This window comes from Pyrus communis, chromosome 8, assembly GCF_963583255.1.
Source record: "Pyrus communis chromosome 8, drPyrComm1.1, whole genome shotgun sequence".
NCBI classification, from domain to species: domain Eukaryota; kingdom Viridiplantae; phylum Streptophyta; class Magnoliopsida; order Rosales; family Rosaceae; genus Pyrus; species Pyrus communis.
This window is the reverse complement of record NC_084810.1, coordinates 24,553,371-24,570,677: the sequence shown is the minus strand read 5'-3', so window position 1 is coordinate 24,570,677 and position 17,307 is coordinate 24,553,371. Positions and strand designations below refer to the sequence as shown.

The 17,307-nt window shown below is 38.9% G+C and overlaps 3 protein-coding genes across 3 annotated transcripts; 2 read left to right on the top strand and 1 right to left on the bottom strand.

Moving 5' to 3' along the window:
- Window positions 1–390: 390 nt before the first annotated feature.
- LOC137742325 (KH domain-containing protein At3g08620-like) lies at window positions 391–4,168 on the top strand. Its single transcript, XM_068482167.1, has 6 exons — window positions 391–859; window positions 1,498–1,646; window positions 2,575–2,691; window positions 2,994–3,110; window positions 3,263–3,406; window positions 3,685–4,168. Exons 1-6 carry the CDS (start codon window positions 691–693, stop codon window positions 3,829–3,831), a joined length of 843 nt encoding a protein of 280 aa, XP_068338268.1. The 5' UTR covers window positions 391–690; the 3' UTR covers window positions 3,832–4,168.
- Window positions 4,169–6,241: 2,073 nt separating this feature from the next.
- Window positions 6,242–15,191, top strand: LOC137743669 (putative disease resistance protein RGA3). The gene is made up of 10 exons (XM_068483601.1): window positions 6,242–7,185; window positions 8,214–11,427; window positions 11,552–11,731; window positions 11,835–11,904; window positions 12,397–12,749; window positions 12,840–12,909; window positions 13,353–13,728; window positions 13,849–13,891; window positions 14,454–14,544; window positions 14,645–15,191. Exons 1-3 carry the CDS (start codon window positions 6,346–6,348, stop codon window positions 11,557–11,559), a joined length of 4,062 nt encoding a protein of 1,353 aa, XP_068339702.1. The 5' UTR covers window positions 6,242–6,345; the 3' UTR covers window positions 11,560–11,731; window positions 11,835–11,904; window positions 12,397–12,749; window positions 12,840–12,909; window positions 13,353–13,728; window positions 13,849–13,891; window positions 14,454–14,544; window positions 14,645–15,191.
- Window positions 15,192–15,328: 137 nt separating this feature from the next.
- Window positions 15,329–16,908, bottom strand: LOC137743670 (large ribosomal subunit protein uL16-like). The gene is made up of 3 exons (XM_068483602.1): window positions 16,314–16,908; window positions 15,740–15,821; window positions 15,329–15,622 (listed from the first exon to the last, which is right to left on the bottom strand). The coding sequence occupies exons 1-3, from the start codon at window positions 16,823–16,825 to the stop codon at window positions 15,551–15,553; spliced, it is 666 nt and encodes a 221-aa protein (XP_068339703.1). The 5' UTR covers window positions 16,826–16,908; the 3' UTR covers window positions 15,329–15,550.
- Window positions 16,909–17,307: the final 399 nt, after the last annotated feature.

Here is a 17,307-nt window from a genome sequence, read left to right as displayed (position 1 = left end):
AATCAATATAAATCGTAATCATAACCTATTAATAGACCGCTACTAGTTCTTAAATATATTAACAGTTGACAATTACTTACGTGATTATTAATATTAGTCTCATCTCTAATTGTATATTTTTAAACAAAAATTGCATAGTGTAGGAGGTGTAGACTAACGATGCGAATATTCAAGGGAGTGAAGGAGGAACGCGAGCCCCACCTGAGAAAGGAGAGTGGTTTTCATTTGCACTACTCACAAGCTGGATCCGGCCCCACCCCGCGGCCCCTGGTCCCACATCCGGTGACCTTTCCACAGCAGCCGATTGGATCCACGATTTCACCCGCTGCGAAAGCGCGTGGTTTCACTCGCTATCCTCCTCCTGTCAGTGTCGGCGTGAGGTGTCGATCGTAAAATCTTACAGCAACGACAGAGAAGGAAGGAGCTAGAGAGGAGAGAGAGTGTCTGAAAATCTGAAAGATATGGAGTCCGCATCGCCTCTCTCTCCTCTCTATTTCTCTCTCTAGCTAAAGCAGGCAAGCAAAAGACGCCATTAAAACCCTCTCAATTCTAAACCCCACCACTCTGCCCACCATTACTTTCACTTCTACCCAACAAACTCAGCGGACCAGCACAGTACAAGTCTCTCACCATTTCACTCAATTCTGAATTCTGTACCCTTCTTAGCTCTTTTCCTCCATTGGGATTTCAATGTCGGGTTCATACGCTCAGAATTTCTCACCGGCGAGAGCGCTTTCTCCGCACCTGAGAACGCTGCCCGATGTGGACAGCCAGTACTTGACGGAGCTGTTGGCGGAGCACCAAAAGCTCGGGCCTTTCGCTCAGGTCGTCCCCATATGCGGCCGCCTCTTGAATCAAGGTTTCTACCAAAACCATCTTTTTACTATCGGATTAAGTTCTTATTTTCTGTGTTCTGATTCGGATTTGGAATTGTTTTGGGTGTTTTTGAGCTTTTGTTTGTGAACCCAATTGAGATTGTGCAATGGAAAAGCTCTATGCTGTTCTCTCTCTGTGTGTTTTGTTTAATAGCTTTTCTGGATGTTGTTTGTGCTGAAACCGGAGTCCTTCATCTTTTTCCCGTGACCCAATTGTGATTATGCCATGAAAAAGCTATACCTGCTGTTCCTTTCTGTATTTCGGAATTGGGTAATTGATGAACTATGAAATGATTGAGGAAAAAGGATCTGAACTTGTTGACAAGGAGAGTATAATGTCAAATTTCTGCATATAGGAAGGGCATGAAGATTTAACTCTTTGGGGTAAAATGGAACACTTCTTTTTTCCCCCCGTGTTGGAGTTGACTTGTATGTTTGTTTACGTTATGTGTTCCATCATTTCGTGTAATCACTAATCACTCCTACTCATGAGTTTTCTATTCGTAATATTGACGAGCTGAACTCAGACAGGAAACTGATTCCATGCTCTATATTCTTGTTTTCATTGTGTTCTATGTTGAGGAAGGAAATTGCTAACTTGGGTACTCTTCTGTATTGATAGAGATAATTCGCGTCTCTGGAATGATGCCCAACCAAGGGTTTGGTGACTTTGACAGACTGCAACGTGGAAGTCCTAGCCCTATTGGTTCAGACATAATGCCAAAATATAGAGGGTCAGGCCTCGGTGGCTGGAACGGACGGCCTCATGATGTAAGTGTTGGCAATTATATACTCCCTAATGCAACACCATTATTTTGCACATCCGCACTTTCATTTTATTTTATATATAACACAGTAGTTTATTGATTATCTTTCTTGCTGCCCCCTGCCTGATTTAATTAATATGCATATGCCTAAATGAGTTTCCTGCTAGATTTGTATGTTTGTCTGTGCATACCTCCGTAACTGGTATGAAAAGAATGTCAGTCTGAAAAACTAGTTATAAAACTCGTAAATAGTAGTGTGGCATTCAGCAAGAAGAAAGCATATTCAGGTCCTGAGAGATAGCCAGTAGTATTCCACTCGGAAGACTTGGATCTTGCCAAGTGGGATTAGAATGTGCAATGCAGTATGGGGAATATGGAAGTTAATTATGGTGGTCTTCTATCCACAGGTTGAGACACAGTGTTGCTTACTCTTTTTGTGGACTTGAGGACTGCCAAAACATTCTTATGTATCAGCCTACGGCATTGTTTCTTCCTGGGTCAGTTATCCACTGACTTTTTCTGAATTCATGTGTTTGCATTAGGCGGCTTTCTCAATTGTGAATTCATTTTGATCCAGGATATAGTCAAAGTGTGGTTAAGGCAGGAGTTTCAGTAAATGCACTGGCTTCATATACCACTAAATCCATTATTATATGGTAAATAGTGGAAGTTTCAGCTTTATAATACGGTTAAAGTTTAATTGATTTTATTTACTCTCTTGCCATTTTATGTTGCTTGACAAGTTTGGATTACCACTACGTTGACTGTATTATAATACTCTTTTCACATTTATTTTATATGGAATGCGCTACAGGTTCCCATCTTCCCTCTTTTTCTCAGTTTTATCTTTTTATCAGTACCGCAACATTACATCTGTTCATCTTTTTTGCGTCTAGTTTCAATAGTTTGGCTTTGGTTGTCTAATGTAACAGAGATTAGGTGGTCCACAAGGGATGAATATGGAGTGGCAAGTTGCACCATCAAGCCCAAGTTCCTACATTGTGAAGAGGATTTTGCGCTTGGATATTCCAGTAGACAGCTTTCCAAATGTAAGCCACTCATATAACTTGACAGTGCGTTAAGAAACGTTGCTAAATTGCAATCTTAAATTCAAGGTAGTTGGTTTAATGCTAACAAAAACATGTTACTGGGAGGTGTTTGCATGCGCAAGCACACACACACACACAAAGTTATTATTTAATAAGGTTCTTAAAATAAGTACATGTTTCTCAAAGCATCTCAGAATTCTCAGCCGCACATGATTTAATGATCGACTGAGAAAAAAAGTTCTTATTTAAGGACCTTATCTCAGAATTCTCTTGTTTGTGGTACTGAAACTTGTATTTTGTAGTTCAATTTTGTTGGCCGGCTTCTGGGTCCTAGAGGCAATTCACTAAAGCGGGTGGAAGCTTCTACAGGTTGTCGTGTGTACATAAGAGGAAAATGTTCAATAAGAGATATTGACAAGGTAGAATTATTCCCTGTTTTGTCATTTATTAAGAAAAGAAATTTTCATTATTTCAAATCAAGTTCATTTTTTTCTTCTTCTTGTGTTCCATTTTATGCTATCTATTTTGTTTATGTATTTTGACACGTGTTTCTTGCCTTGTTATTCTCAAGGAGGAATCGTTGAGGGGAAGACCGGGTTATGAGCATCTGAATGATCCACTGCACATTATAATTGAGGCTGAATTGCCTGCTAATATTGTTGATATGCGGTTGAGACAGGCAAAACAAATCATAGAAGAACTTCTCAAACCTATGGTATCGTTTCTGACTCGTCCCTTCGGCTTTCCAATACAAATACTTGTTTTGCTTTTACGCTATCAGGTATCTTTTTTCTCAAATACGTATTGCAACAAATCATGAAACTGATTTCTCCTTCCCTCAATGGACAATACGTAGATGTTCTTCATTCATATAAAAGTGCTTCTTGGTCTTTAATCGCATTTTTTCACACAAACTGTGAGCTATAACTCTCGGTTTTTAATCACATTTTTTCACAAAAATCATGGATATTAAATTGTCATTTTTCATTTCAGGATGAGTCACAAGACCACTACAAGAGGGAACAATTGAGAGAACTAGCTATGCTGAAATCCAATTTACGAGAAGAGAGCCCTCAACCATATGGTAGTGTCTCTCCTTTCACTTCAAGCGGGATGAAGCGTGCCAAAACTGGTCTGTAATGGTTCACTTAACTCTTCTATTGGTTCGTCCTCCCGAACGACTCTTGAGCTTGCTTGCCAACGTATGCTTCTCGGTGTAATTCAATTCTGTGTGCAAACTGTTAAGGGACGACGCGTTGGTGAGCATCAATGCAGGGGTTTTCTTCCATGACATTAAGATATACGGATGAACCGAGATATTCTTTTGTTATAGCTTTCGTGTTTGTAGTCGATTGTGATTGTAGAAGTAGAACAATTATGTCGTATAAGTTATTCTTTGTTGTGCTGATCATGTATCTGTTACTAATTCAACGTTGTCTAAACTCGAAAGTGGAATATGCATCGATTGTTTATTTTACTTTTAAGTGGGATGCCGTAAGCTCGACTATGGGCTCCTTTAGATGGTGAATTCATTGCCAATTTAAGTCCGACTCATTAGCTTACCCCTAATTCTCACCCCAAATATTGTTGCTTGAAAGAAAAAAAAAAAGATGACTTGGTTGTGTGAAAAACAAAGGAGCTACTTATATATAACAGATTCACTGCCATGTGGTATTTCTGTTTAATAATGCAACGTCATGCCCAAGAAAACTTACACATTATATTGTATTATTAGACTGAAACGTTACAGTGATGGTGAACATGTTCCATATAAGTCGTTTTTGATACAGGGTTGGAGACCGGGCTAAAAGTGAATGGGCTTGAAAATGTTATCTCCCCAATTTTTGTTTTATGGGCCTAACAACGGGCTTTGATTGATACAATAAGAAATAAAGTTGCGTAAATCGTAAGGCAGAACATGAATTTCACATCAAAGAGGACGACGGGTGCTTTTAGAAAGAATGAGAAAGTTTAAAGCAATTTAGCAAAGGGTAAGATTAACTGTGCATATAGAGTGCTACTCGTATCTTTTATAGGGGTTCAAAATTGTTGATTGATATTAACTGTGTATATGGGGTGTTATTCTCTAACGCACGCATGATTTCTTGTTTATGATTATTTGGTGAAAAAGAGCTAAAGCGTTACGTCAACATCGATGACACATAAGGGCCAGTACGTACAGTGAAGGCATCAAGAAACGGAGTTAGAACTTGAAAGCAATTTAGCAAAGGGTAAGATTCTCGGAAGCAATGAGGAAGGAAAGAACAAGTGAATGAGAAAGTTCTCATAAGTTAGAAGGCAAAAGTATTGCCCTACTAGAGAGAAAATTCAGAAACACGATAAGAATCTAGACAAGGAGGTACAGCCAAGTAAAAGGAGGAGGAGGTACACTCAAGGCACCAACAAGGACGTATTCAATTCAAAACGTAAGATACTTGAAAGAACTATGGAAGGAAGAAACTAGACGTGTCTAAAGCAAAGGATCAACAAGGACGAATTAAATTCAAAATGTAAGATACTTGGAAGCACCAATGAAGGAAGGAACTAAACTAGTCTAAGCAAAGGATCGAATACATCCTCCAATTCTTGTTTATGATTATTGGTGAAAAAGAGCTAAAACGTTACGTCGACATCGATGAGACATAAGGGTCAGTACGTATAGTGAAGACATCAAGAAACGGAGTTAGAACTTAGAAGCAATTTAGCAAAGGGTAAGATTCTCGGAAGCATTGAGGAAGGAAAGAACAGGTGAATGAGAAAGTTCTCATAAGTTAGAAGGCAAAAGTATTGCCCTACTAGAGACTAGAGAGAAAATTCAGAAACACGATAAGAATCTAGACAAGGAGGTACACCCAAGGAAAAGGAGGAGGAGGTACACTCAAGGCACCAACAAGGACGAATTCAATTCAAAACGTAAGATACTTGAAAGAACTAAGGAAGGAAGAAACTAGACGTGTCTAAAGCAAAGGATCAACAAGGACGAATTAAATTCAAAATGTAAGATACTTGGAAGCACCACGGAAGGAAGGAACTAAACTAGTCTAAGCAAAGGATCGAATACATCCTCCAATTCTTGGATGCACCACAACTAAACTTGTCTAAGCAAAGGATCGAATACATCCTCCAATTCTTGGATGCACCGCCTTTTTCACGTTATAAAAAGTTAAACCGACCGACATTTGTTGTCTACCATATTATCCTCCATTGCCCTTGTACTGTAATTTGTACCCGAGAGAGAAATTAAACACTGTGATTAGCTGAGTTGCAGGGAATTGAAGGAATGGCAGCTGAAGTTGTGCTTACTTTTGCTGCGGAGGGAATACTGAAGAAGGTGCTTTCACTTGCTCAGAAAGAATTCAAATTTGCATGGGGTTTCAAAGCTGAACTCGAAAAGCTTAAAGAGTCATTCACTAAAATTGAACTTTTGTTGAATAATGTTACCGACAAACCACAAGGTATTTAACTTGTATTCATTCTCTAAGCCCGCACACACATGCTACATTGACAAGGTATTTAACTTGTATTCATTCTCTAACAGATCCGCCAATGGAGGCATGGGTGGAGAAACTCAAAGACGTGGCTCATGATGCTGAGGATGTCTTGGATGAACTCGAGTACGAAGGTTATCGGCGTAAAGTCGAAATCCAAAACCATATGAAGAAAAAGGTTCTGAACTTCTTTTCACTCTCCAATCCACTTGCATTTCGTCTTCAAATGGCGCCTAAATTTCAGAAGATCAATGCATCCTTGGTGGATCTCAAGAGTGAAGCATCTCTTCTTGGACTAGTTTCCAAGAATAAAGATGCAACCTCTCGGGGGATTAGATGGGACAGACAAACCAACGCATTCTTTGGCAAAGATGAAATACCCGTTGGAAGGAAAGCTGATGTGTCAAAAATAGTCACAACCTTGACCGACTCCAAATACAATCAAGAAAATCTTGCGGTCATGGCGATTGTGGGTATGGGAGGCCTCGGAAAGACAACGTTGGCCAAGTCAGTTTACAATGAGGATTCGATACACAAGTTTTTTGAAAAAAAAATTTGGATTTGTGTATCTGACACTTTTGACGTCAATATCATCCTACTTCAGATCTTAGAATCTCTTAACTCGGCAAAAGCCCCTTCAAAAGATAACCAGAATGCAATTCTTACAAACCTGCAAGTAGAGTTGAAAGATAAAAGATACTTACTCGTACTTGATGACGTTTGGAACGAAGATAAAGGAAAATGGGAGCATTTGGTGGACTGTTTGTCAAAGCTCAATTCTTCTGGGGGATCCAAAATTATTGTCACTACTCGCAGTGGCAACGTCGCATCAATCGCAGAAAAGCTACTTCCAAGACATGAGCTGGGAAAACTATCAGTGGATGAGTGTTGGTCCATCATGAAAGATAGAGCTTTCCCCAATAGCAGTGCTCATATAGCTCCTGAGTTCCAGAAAATAGGAAGGGAGATTGCTCGAAATTGTGGTGGTGTTCCGTTGGTTGCAAAGGTGAGTCCTATTATTACGTATCATATATAACATGATATTTGCACATATTCTTTACAAATATTTTCATTTATATTATTTGCAAGATGATTGAATTGAGTTCAAATTTTGAGAGTACAATTTGCATAGATTGGTTTTCGAAAGGGAGTAAAAACTTTCATGCACACATTACTTACTCATTAGATGATATACAAAAATGTGGTCTCTCTAAAAGTTTCTTATTGAAAACCAAAATTAGCAACTTATTGATTTGAACTAGGCAGAAAGTGAAAAAAAATTAATGCATTACCCCCAACAAATCAAGAATAAAACGTGTTTTAACTAGTGGGTATTTTGGCAATTTCGTCAAAAGCCATAATTAATGGAAGCTAATATCATTTTGCACATGGCTTAGATTTTGGTTTTTAGGCAAGGGGATTCAAAATTAAGTAAGCAAAAACTTCTTATTTTATACAAGTCCCTGTTTTCTACATTGTTTTAGGATACCTATGAAACACCCTAATCCAATCAACAGATTTTGGGAGACTTCTTGCACAAATAAAAAGTATTGAAGAATGGTAATCATTAAAAACAGTTTCGTAATAATCATATAAAGATCATCTCTATAAAAATTCATTCGTTCGGAGTTCCTTTAATTCTATATGTGCATTGAAGATAACCATAGGTCATGTATTTGACTTCAACTTTTTCATGTGCGTTGAAGATGACCATAGGTCATGTATTTTTTAAATTGTTTTAGGACAACTTGGAAAGTTTGAAACTAGCTAGAAACTGTTTCCTTTCTTTCTTTTAATTTTTTTTTGTCCTGTCTTTTTCTCTTCTTTTTTTTTTTTTTTTTTTTTTTTTAATTAAGCCAACAACATTATTATTAGATGAAATATTTAGTTATGACTAAAGTTATTTCTGCATTGTCTTGGAGACCTTTGAATTTAAATAGAACTATTCCCTCTTTTTCTTTTTTTCATCAACTTTAGTTAACTACGATAACTATAGATCATTATGTGATAGAAACTCTCTAATCCAATCAACAGATTTTGGGAGGCATTTTGCACACTAAAAAAAGCATTGAAGAATGGACGTTGTTTAAAAACAGTAGAATATGGAACAACTTACCGAAAGGAGAAGATGGAATTATGCCCGTCTTGAAGTTGAGTTTTGACAATTTAGAATCACCATCATTGAAGCAATGTTTTGCATATTGCTCAATGTTTGAGAAAGACTTTGAAATTCAAAGAGATAACTTGATTCAACTTTGGATGGCTCAAGGATTACTCCACCCTTCGTCTGGCGAAAGTAAAGATATGGAGGAAATAGGCAATGAATATTTTGATATTCTATTGCAGAGCTCCTTATTTCAAGATGCTAGAATGGATTATCAAGGCATTATTAGCACATGCAAGATGCACGATCGTGTACACGATCTGGCAGAACTTGTGTCCAAATCTGAAAGCTTGATGGGAGACTTATGTGGCAGAGATAATACACTTGAGATTCGACATGTTGCTCGGGTTTCTACTTCTACACTGGAAGATATTCTAGCAAGAAGTCCTTGGAAATTGCGGTCACTGTTTGCCGACAACGGTGAAGTTCCTGCTAACATTCTTCCACGGTTCAAAGCTTTACGCGTCTTGAATTTATGGAATGCTAATATTGAAGAACTTCCAATTTCAGTTGGTAGGCTGAAACACTTAAGGTATCTTGACATTTCTAAAACAAGATTCAAAGCACTCCCCAAATCTGTAGGCAAGCTCTATAACCTTCAGACATTAAGAGCAGTGAATTGTGCCCTTGAAGAGTTTCCGAAAGAACTGCAAAACTTGATCAACCTGAGACATATTTATTTTGATGAGGTTATCAAATTCCCACAGGGGATAGGGCGGCTGACTTGCCTTCAAACATTACGTTACTTTCCGGTGGGTAATGAGATTGGTCGTCGAATTGAAGAGTTGGCTGGCTTGAAACAATTGAAAGGTCAATTAATTGTTTGTAATCTGGAGCACGTAAAGAATGGAGAAGAAGCAAAGAAAGCTAAGTTAGAGGATAAGACGAAAATACGCCATTTAATCTTCCATTGGACAAAAGATAGGTCAACAACTGACAACAACGAGGAGGAAGATGTCCTAGAAGGCCTTCGACCACATCTTGGGTTGGAGAGCTTAACTATTATAAACTTCATGGGCGATAAGTTACCAACGTGGATGATGATGATGAGTGGGTTGAAGAAGATTGAGTTACTTGGATGCGACAAATGTGAAGGAGTCCCACCGCTCGGTCATCTACCCAATCTTACGGAGCTTAATATTAGAGGAATGGCTAACTTGAAATGTGTTGGAGCTGAGTTCTATGGTTATGATCTTGTCCACAATGCAGCCACGACAAGTGAGGAGATAATTACTTTATTTCCAGCGCTAAAAGGATTATATGTTTCTGAATGTGCTAATCTAAATGAATGGATGCAAGCATCGACAACGTCAAGAAAAAAAGTTGTGGTTTTTCCTTGTCTCGAGATGTTGACCGTCAAAAATTGTTCCAAATTGAGAAATGCTCCGAGTCATTTTCCATTTCTCCAAAAGTTGGAGATATCTTCCTGTGATAGCAGAACGCCAATAGAAGAAATAAGCAATGGATTAACAACTCTCACTTCTCTCAAAATAAGTGGTATTAAGGAGCTTACTTGTTTGCCGCCTGGGATTTTGAAGAAGAATAATAATCTCTCATCCTCTGATATAAGTGGTTGCAATGATTTAACTTGTATTACCCAAGATGTAGTCGGTTCTTGCGGTTCTCTTGAAAGATTGTGTATTTGGAGTTGCAAAAAGCTGAGGCATTTGGCGTATGGGCTAGACACTCTCCCTCTCCTTGAGGAACTGACTATCAAGGGATGTCCTAGTCTAGAGTTGATTCAAATTGAACAGGGCATGGCATCTTTACAGAAATTAGAGATTGAAGATTGTGGACGATTGTCACACCTACCAAGTGGGTTAAAGAACTGCACCTCTCTTCAGGAATTGAGTATAAAGGAATGCGATGGATTATTAGGCCCATTGAGTTTATGGGTCTCTCTCGTGGAAGTGAGTATACGGAATTGCAATGGAATATCAGGCCCATTGAGTGTATGGGCCTCTCTCATGGAATTGCAAATTACGAATTGCAACAGTCTGACATCAATTGAAATGAAAGGTAGCGTGTCCCTCACCGCCTCTCTTCAGAAATTGACAATCAGGGATTGCAGTGAATTAGCAAGCTTACCTGCTCTTCCACAACAGTGTCCCTCTCTTCAGGAATTGGAGATATGGGAATGCCCAAAGCTATCATGGTTTGGTGTCAAAAGTGGGAGAGTTGAGGAGGAGGATTGCAATAGTCTTGGACAACTGTGGATATGGAGTTGCCCAAAGATAGCGTCCTTTTGTGCCCAAAGTAGCAGAATTGACGAGGAGGAGTGCATTAGTCTACAATCTACTTCAGACTTGCGCACCATGACCTCCCTTCGACGACTAGAGATTAGAGGATGTGAAAGATTAGAAAGTTGGGTGAGCAGCCTACAATTCCCACTCTCTCTTAAGACTCTGTCAATAGAGGATATGCCTAATTTACACATTCTTCCAAGTTTAGACCACCTCCATTCTCTCCGTACTTTGTCGATTAGAAATTGTGAAAGATTAGGAAGTTGGGTGAGCAGCCTACAATTCCCACTCTCTCTTGAGGATCTGTCAATACGTGGTATGCCTAATTTACACATTCTTCCAAGTTTAGACCACCTCCATTCTCTCCATCATTTGTGGATTGTAAATTGGCGAAACCTAAAATATCTGCCAACGGGGCTACAGTGGCCCACTGGCTTGGAGACATTGATTATCGGTGGGTTTTGGGAGGAGCTCGATTCCTTCCCTGATTTTGAAGTTGGATCATTAATGCATCTTAGAGTGTTAACGTTGTATGGTTGGCCTAAGCTCAAGTCTCTGCCTCAACAAATTCAACACCTCACTTCTCTAACAGAATTGGAGATACGGGGTTTTGAGGGAGTGGAGACTTTGCCAGAATGGTTGGGTAGCCTTACATCCCTTACATGGCTGCGGATTGATGATTGCAAGAATCTGAAGAATTTACCAAGTGTCCAAGCTATGCAACGCCTCACCAAATTACAAAATCTATTAATTTTTGGATGTCATCCCCTTTTAGAGGAAAGATGCAGGAGGGACAGCGGCACAGATTGGCCTAAGATTTCTCACATTCCAAATATCTACAGTAAGTTTTTTAAATTATTGAAATCAAATTATAGAGCTAACGTTTCTACAATAGTACTACACTCAAATTTAAACTAGTATAACATAATTTGTTTATCCTTCTCCCTCTTCTTTTAAATGATCAGTATTGTGAGACAAGAGTTGGATTGAAGCTATGCAACGCCTTGCGATACTACAACAAATGTGTATTGGGAAAACCAAATTTCATGGTGTGCAAGGCCACACTTCTCCGTGATTACTTGTATTCCAATTTTATGTACAAACGACTCCAAATGGCTCAAACTCTCGCATTGAAATTAAGTCATGTAAGATTTTCAAACCCATACCTCCTCTTCTCTTCTACTTCTAATTCATCAACACCTTCTACTGTTGACTTCTGACTTACTATATATGTTGTGTGTTTCCCAGTGCCATCTATATTTCTTTTGGTATGCTGTGGCGTTTTTCATGATGCTCGATAGCTGTAAACTGACTCCAGGTACTGATGCACACGATATTAATTCTCTCGCTCTACCTTCATTTCTCAATAATATACCTCTTTTTATAGGCCTTGGGCATTCTCCTTTACATGTTATCTTTCTTAATTCCGGCAACATCAATCAGTATTTTAACTTTCTTTAGTTCACCTGTGTGAGTACTGAACCACTAGCTTGATCACCCATCACGATATTGAATCTTGTTTAATCACACACTGCCAGCACCCAACTAGTGTTAGATGAGTAATGCCAATAATTGTCATCGTGTAAAACCATGTTCATATAATATTTAGAACTACTGCAATTACCTTCTGTTTGTTATTGTTATCCTTATGAAGATTTTGGACTGATATTTTTATGGTTACTTGTGATTTATGAACAGATTTTCGAATCGTATAAACAGTGATTTGAATTTGGTTGATTTATTTATCTCTATTTCATATCCCTTGACTAACTTGATGAAATGTCAAATACCCCATTATTGCAAAAATTAGGTAAAAGAATCTTCAATTACTCAATAATTTTCAAGCCTGCAATTCCCACTCTCTCTTGAGACGCTGACAATAAGAGACATCGCGAATTTAGAGAGTCTTCCAAGTTTAGACAGCCTCCATTCTCTCCGTTATTTGGAAATCGGTGGGTTCTGGGAGGAGCTCAAGTCTCTGCCTCAACAAATTCAACACCTCACTTCTCCTTTTTAAATCATACAGCAGTTGAATCGATGGTAGGCTGTACCTTACCAAATTTCATGGTGCGCAAGGCCACAGTTCTCCAAGCTTATTTCTATTCCAGTTGTATGTACAAACGACTCCACAGGGCTCCAACTTCTGCATTGAAATTAATCCATGTAAGCTTTTCAAATGCGTACCTTCTCTTCTCTTCTAAATGCTTAGTAGTGTTGACTTCTGACTTACTATATATTTTATGTGTTTCCCAGTGGCATCTATATTTCTTTTGGCATGCTGTGGTGTTTTTCAGGATGCTTCATTGGTGCAAACTGAGTCCAGGTACTGATGCACAAAATATTAATTTTCTCGATCTACCTTCCTTTCTCAATGATATACCTTTAAGTTACAGTCCATATCAAGCTAGCAAGCCTCTTCTAGTGGTACCATGTGGGCATTCTCTTTTACATGTTATCTTTCTTAGTTTCGGCAACATAAGTTCGGTATATGTTTACGTTATTTAGTTCATCTGTATGAGTGCTGAACTGCAAGCTTGAATATCCATCATAGTATTGAATCTTGTTTAATCACACAGTGCCAGCGCCCAAGTAGTGTTAGATGAGTAATGCCAAGATTTGTAGTCATGTAAAACCATGTTCATATAATATATAGAATTACTGCAATTGCTTTTTGTTTGTTGTTATCCTTATGTAGATTTTGGGCTGATATAATTTATGGTTACTTGTGATTTATGAACAATGATTTGAATACCTGCATTTTTGCAGAAATTAGGTAAAAGAATCTTCAGTTGCTATGCTATATGATATTTCCAAGCATTGTACTATCAGTTGAAAAGTTTAAATCTGCTAGAAGGTCTGCAATAATGCAAGAAATTGAAAAAAAAAAAGAAAAAAAAAGGCCATTGGCAGGTTCTGGGAGGAGCTCAATTTCTATCCTGATGTTCAAGTTGGATCACTGGAACTTGAATCGTTACATTTGAACAGGTGGCCATTGCTCAAGTCTCTGCCTCATCAAATTCAACACTTCACTTCTTTAACTGCTTTATGTATCGACTATTTGAGGGAGTGAAGGCTTTACCAAAGTGGTTGGGTCAAAGCCATGCGACACCTCGCCAATTTACTTCGCACTGAACTAAGCAACGTAAGTTTTTCAGACTCCCACCCCCTTTTCTCTTCTAGTAATTAAGTTAACTTAATATACATATGCTGTGCTTTCCAATGGCATATATAATTCTGTTGGCATACTATGGTGTTTTTTCAGGACGCTCTTACTCGAATGTGCAGTAGGTGCAAGCAGAGTCTAGGTACGGATGCACAAGATATGTTTTCCCAGCAATGTGGTGTTTGTTGTTTTACTTGGAGATATTAGTTCATACTTTCATCCATTGCAAGCTAATGATTTTTTATCCTGATCACAATGGTAGTGGTAGATTTATCACATTTGTTGCTTGCTTCCATCTCCTGCAGTTTGCTTATTCTATTGGTGCCTGCACCATGAGGAAAATTGTTTATAATATCCCGAGACTTGTTTTTAGGTTAACGATGTTAATATAATTATAGAACGGCTGTAATTGCTTTCTTATGAAGATTTTAGACTGAGAATTTTGGGGCTACTTGTAATTTATGAATCATATGCACAATGATTTGAATTCTGTTGATTTTGTGTCTGTAATTGATATCGCTTGAGTAACTTGATGACTGTTGAGTACCAATTTTATTGCTGAAATTATCAAGAGTGATATTATTATGAGAGTAGCCATATGAAATGTTCATTTTGCAGCAAGCTCATTGAACTTTGATATGACTCATTCCAGTCTTCAAGGGCTTTTTTCGTTCATGGAACTCACCATGCCTCAATGGTGGCAGGGTATGCTGTTGAGGATGTAAATTTCTACCGGATAGGAAACGAAAATGCTAGAGGAGAGGTATTCATGCTGCCAAAATTGCAACTTACACAGTATGCAAGCTTTTCTACTGCGGTCATATCAGGCTCTCTGTTTTACTGTACAGAATTAGTTTGAAAGTTAATACTTATAATAAATTTTTTTTCCCTGCAGCTTCTACTTGCTGTTGGCACTAAGTTGGATCATGTAATTTCTCAAATGTCTCGTGGGGATGCTGAGAAATATACGATGCCAACGAATTTGGACTTAATTGTTCATCCTTCAGCGGATTATCCTTCGTTCCACAGGCCCAGACTTGTTTCCCTTTGTGATTTTAATTCAGCAACTCTTCTCAACTGGCATTTTCTTCGTTAGCTTGGATTGACAATCGAGAGTTACAACTTCCGACGAACCAGAGGACCTGTGGAGTTTCTCGATTAGTGGCATTGTGAATCTGAAAGTGTTGAACCATTTTCAATTTTTTTGTTTCTCACCAATTTCTTTTCAACTGGATTGTTTTTTCAATATGTTAGAAGGATTGAAATTTGTTGTCTATAATTTTCTTAAGTTGTTTTGGTATAATATTTGTAAGGAGAGCATTGGGATTCCGATCAAAACACTTGCATGGATTCTCCCAACGTATAATCACGATAGAAATTTTATAATCCCGATTGTTCAATTTTTGTATCATATTAATGATAAACCGTCCATTTATGTCATCTGACATTGGAGAGTGAGGATAGTTGCAAGATGCGAGCAGTCGATATTGGTGCAATAAAGCTAACATCTTCTGTAAATAGTGAAGAATTTAACAGAGATGGAGATTATATCATCGTAACAAAATCAAAGAGAGGCAAGGATGCAATATAGATCTCTCAAGACAAATAGTTCAAAGAACAGAGTTCTTGTGATATTGAATATAACTGAAAGACGTTACGCAAAATATGAAATACAACTCCAATAGAAGTTTGCCCAAAATTATAACATCTTAAACACAAAATCCAGTAAACGGAAATCATAACAAAAACGGAGTTTGGATTACACGAATACAATTCCTAGCGGAAGTTCGATTACATGAAATCAGTTCACAGCAGCATCAATGAATGCTCCACCAGGACGACGCAACGCCAAAGATCCATGGCATCCCAAGAGCTGCAAACACAACAAATGGATCACTAATTCGTACAAAGAAATAGAGGAGAAAACCAAACTTAATTCCAGCAATTAACTGTAAAACAAAACATGCTAAATCGGAAGAAATGAACTAACCTTGGCATTGACACCATCAGGTACAATTCGTCCCTCAGACTTCAACCTCACATAGTCAGCTCTGCTGAATTTGGTGAATCCCCTGACAAGTTACAAAGTTGCAACATAAGGTTCAATTCTAAACATTTCATCAACATAAACGACCCGAAATCAACGACCGAAGCCATGGAAGCATTCCAGTTTGAATTCATAATCACTAGTAGATATCAAACTACTCGAATTCGAAACACATTATCTACAATGCCATGAATCAAACCACACCAACTTGAAGCATAATAAGGTCAAATTCTACAGAACCCATGATACAAAACAATCAAAAACATAATTTGCGTTCTGGGTTTTGAGTTTTAGAGTTCACAATCCAAAATTAAACGATTACAGTCATAAATTTCAACAAAAACATGATAAATGTCAATATTACAACATAATACGGTTTATCTGTACCCTACTTACGACAAGAGAAAGTTTCAATTCTACACAACTCAAGAGAAATTACAACATACAAATAAAAAATTAAATCTTGGGTTTAAGTTTATAAGCTCAAAAAAAAAAAACCAGAGGTGATAATTCATACCATTTCCTGCTCTCAATGATCTTTTGGCGGCCCGGAAACTTGAACTTGGCACGGCGGAGGGCCTCAGCAGCGTGGCTTTTGTTGCTTTCCTTGCAACGAACAGAGAGCAGCACCTGCCCAATAGCAACCCTAGCGCAGGTCCCGAGCGGCTTCCCGAAAGCTCCGCGCATACCAGTCTGAAGCCTATCGGCTCCGGCGCACGAAAGCATCTTGTTGATTCGGAGGACATGGAAGGGGTGAACCCTAACCCTCAGGTGGAACGTATCTTTTCCGGCGAACTTGGTCATGTACTTGTTGCAGGCGATTCGCGCCGCCTCGAGAGCCTCGCTCGAAACGTTTTCCTTCTCCCAGGAGACGAGGTGAATGCAGAAGGGGAACTCGTCGACGCCCTTCTTCTTCATGCCGACATCGTAGATTCGGATCTTGGGGTCGGGCACACCGCGGCAGAAGCGGGATTTCGGGTAGGGTTTGTTCTTAATCTGGCGGTAGCATCTGGCGGGTCTTCTCCCCATGGCAGCAGCAGCGGCTGGTTTTCAAAACCCTAGATTTTCTGGACGGGGAAGAAAGAAGGAGCAGGTAGAAGATGAAATGCGGGTTTGGCGTTTGTATATATAGTCTCTGAAATCGGATGCCCTAAGGCGATGGTGGAGCATGTGCGTATGGGCTTGCGTCATGGGAACCTTGGGTCTGCTGGTCGGTGGATTTAGCCCAAATCAATGTTTTGGGTTGCTTGTTGGACCTGACTCATGTTCTTCAGGCTTTGAATCTATCACGCGTTTTAACTTTCAACCACGCGTTCGTTATCAACAAGCAAAGAAGCCTATGAAGAGACGTAATGTCTATCAGGTCTACAGCTCGGCTAAAGTGTTTTCTAACCACTTTTAGTCGAGTGGTGCCCTCAGTACATGTCGATCCGTGCACTTCCTGTCGATCCATGCAACAAAACCATGCAAGTAGCTGTGATCGAATGTCACTTCCTCTGCACATGTCGATT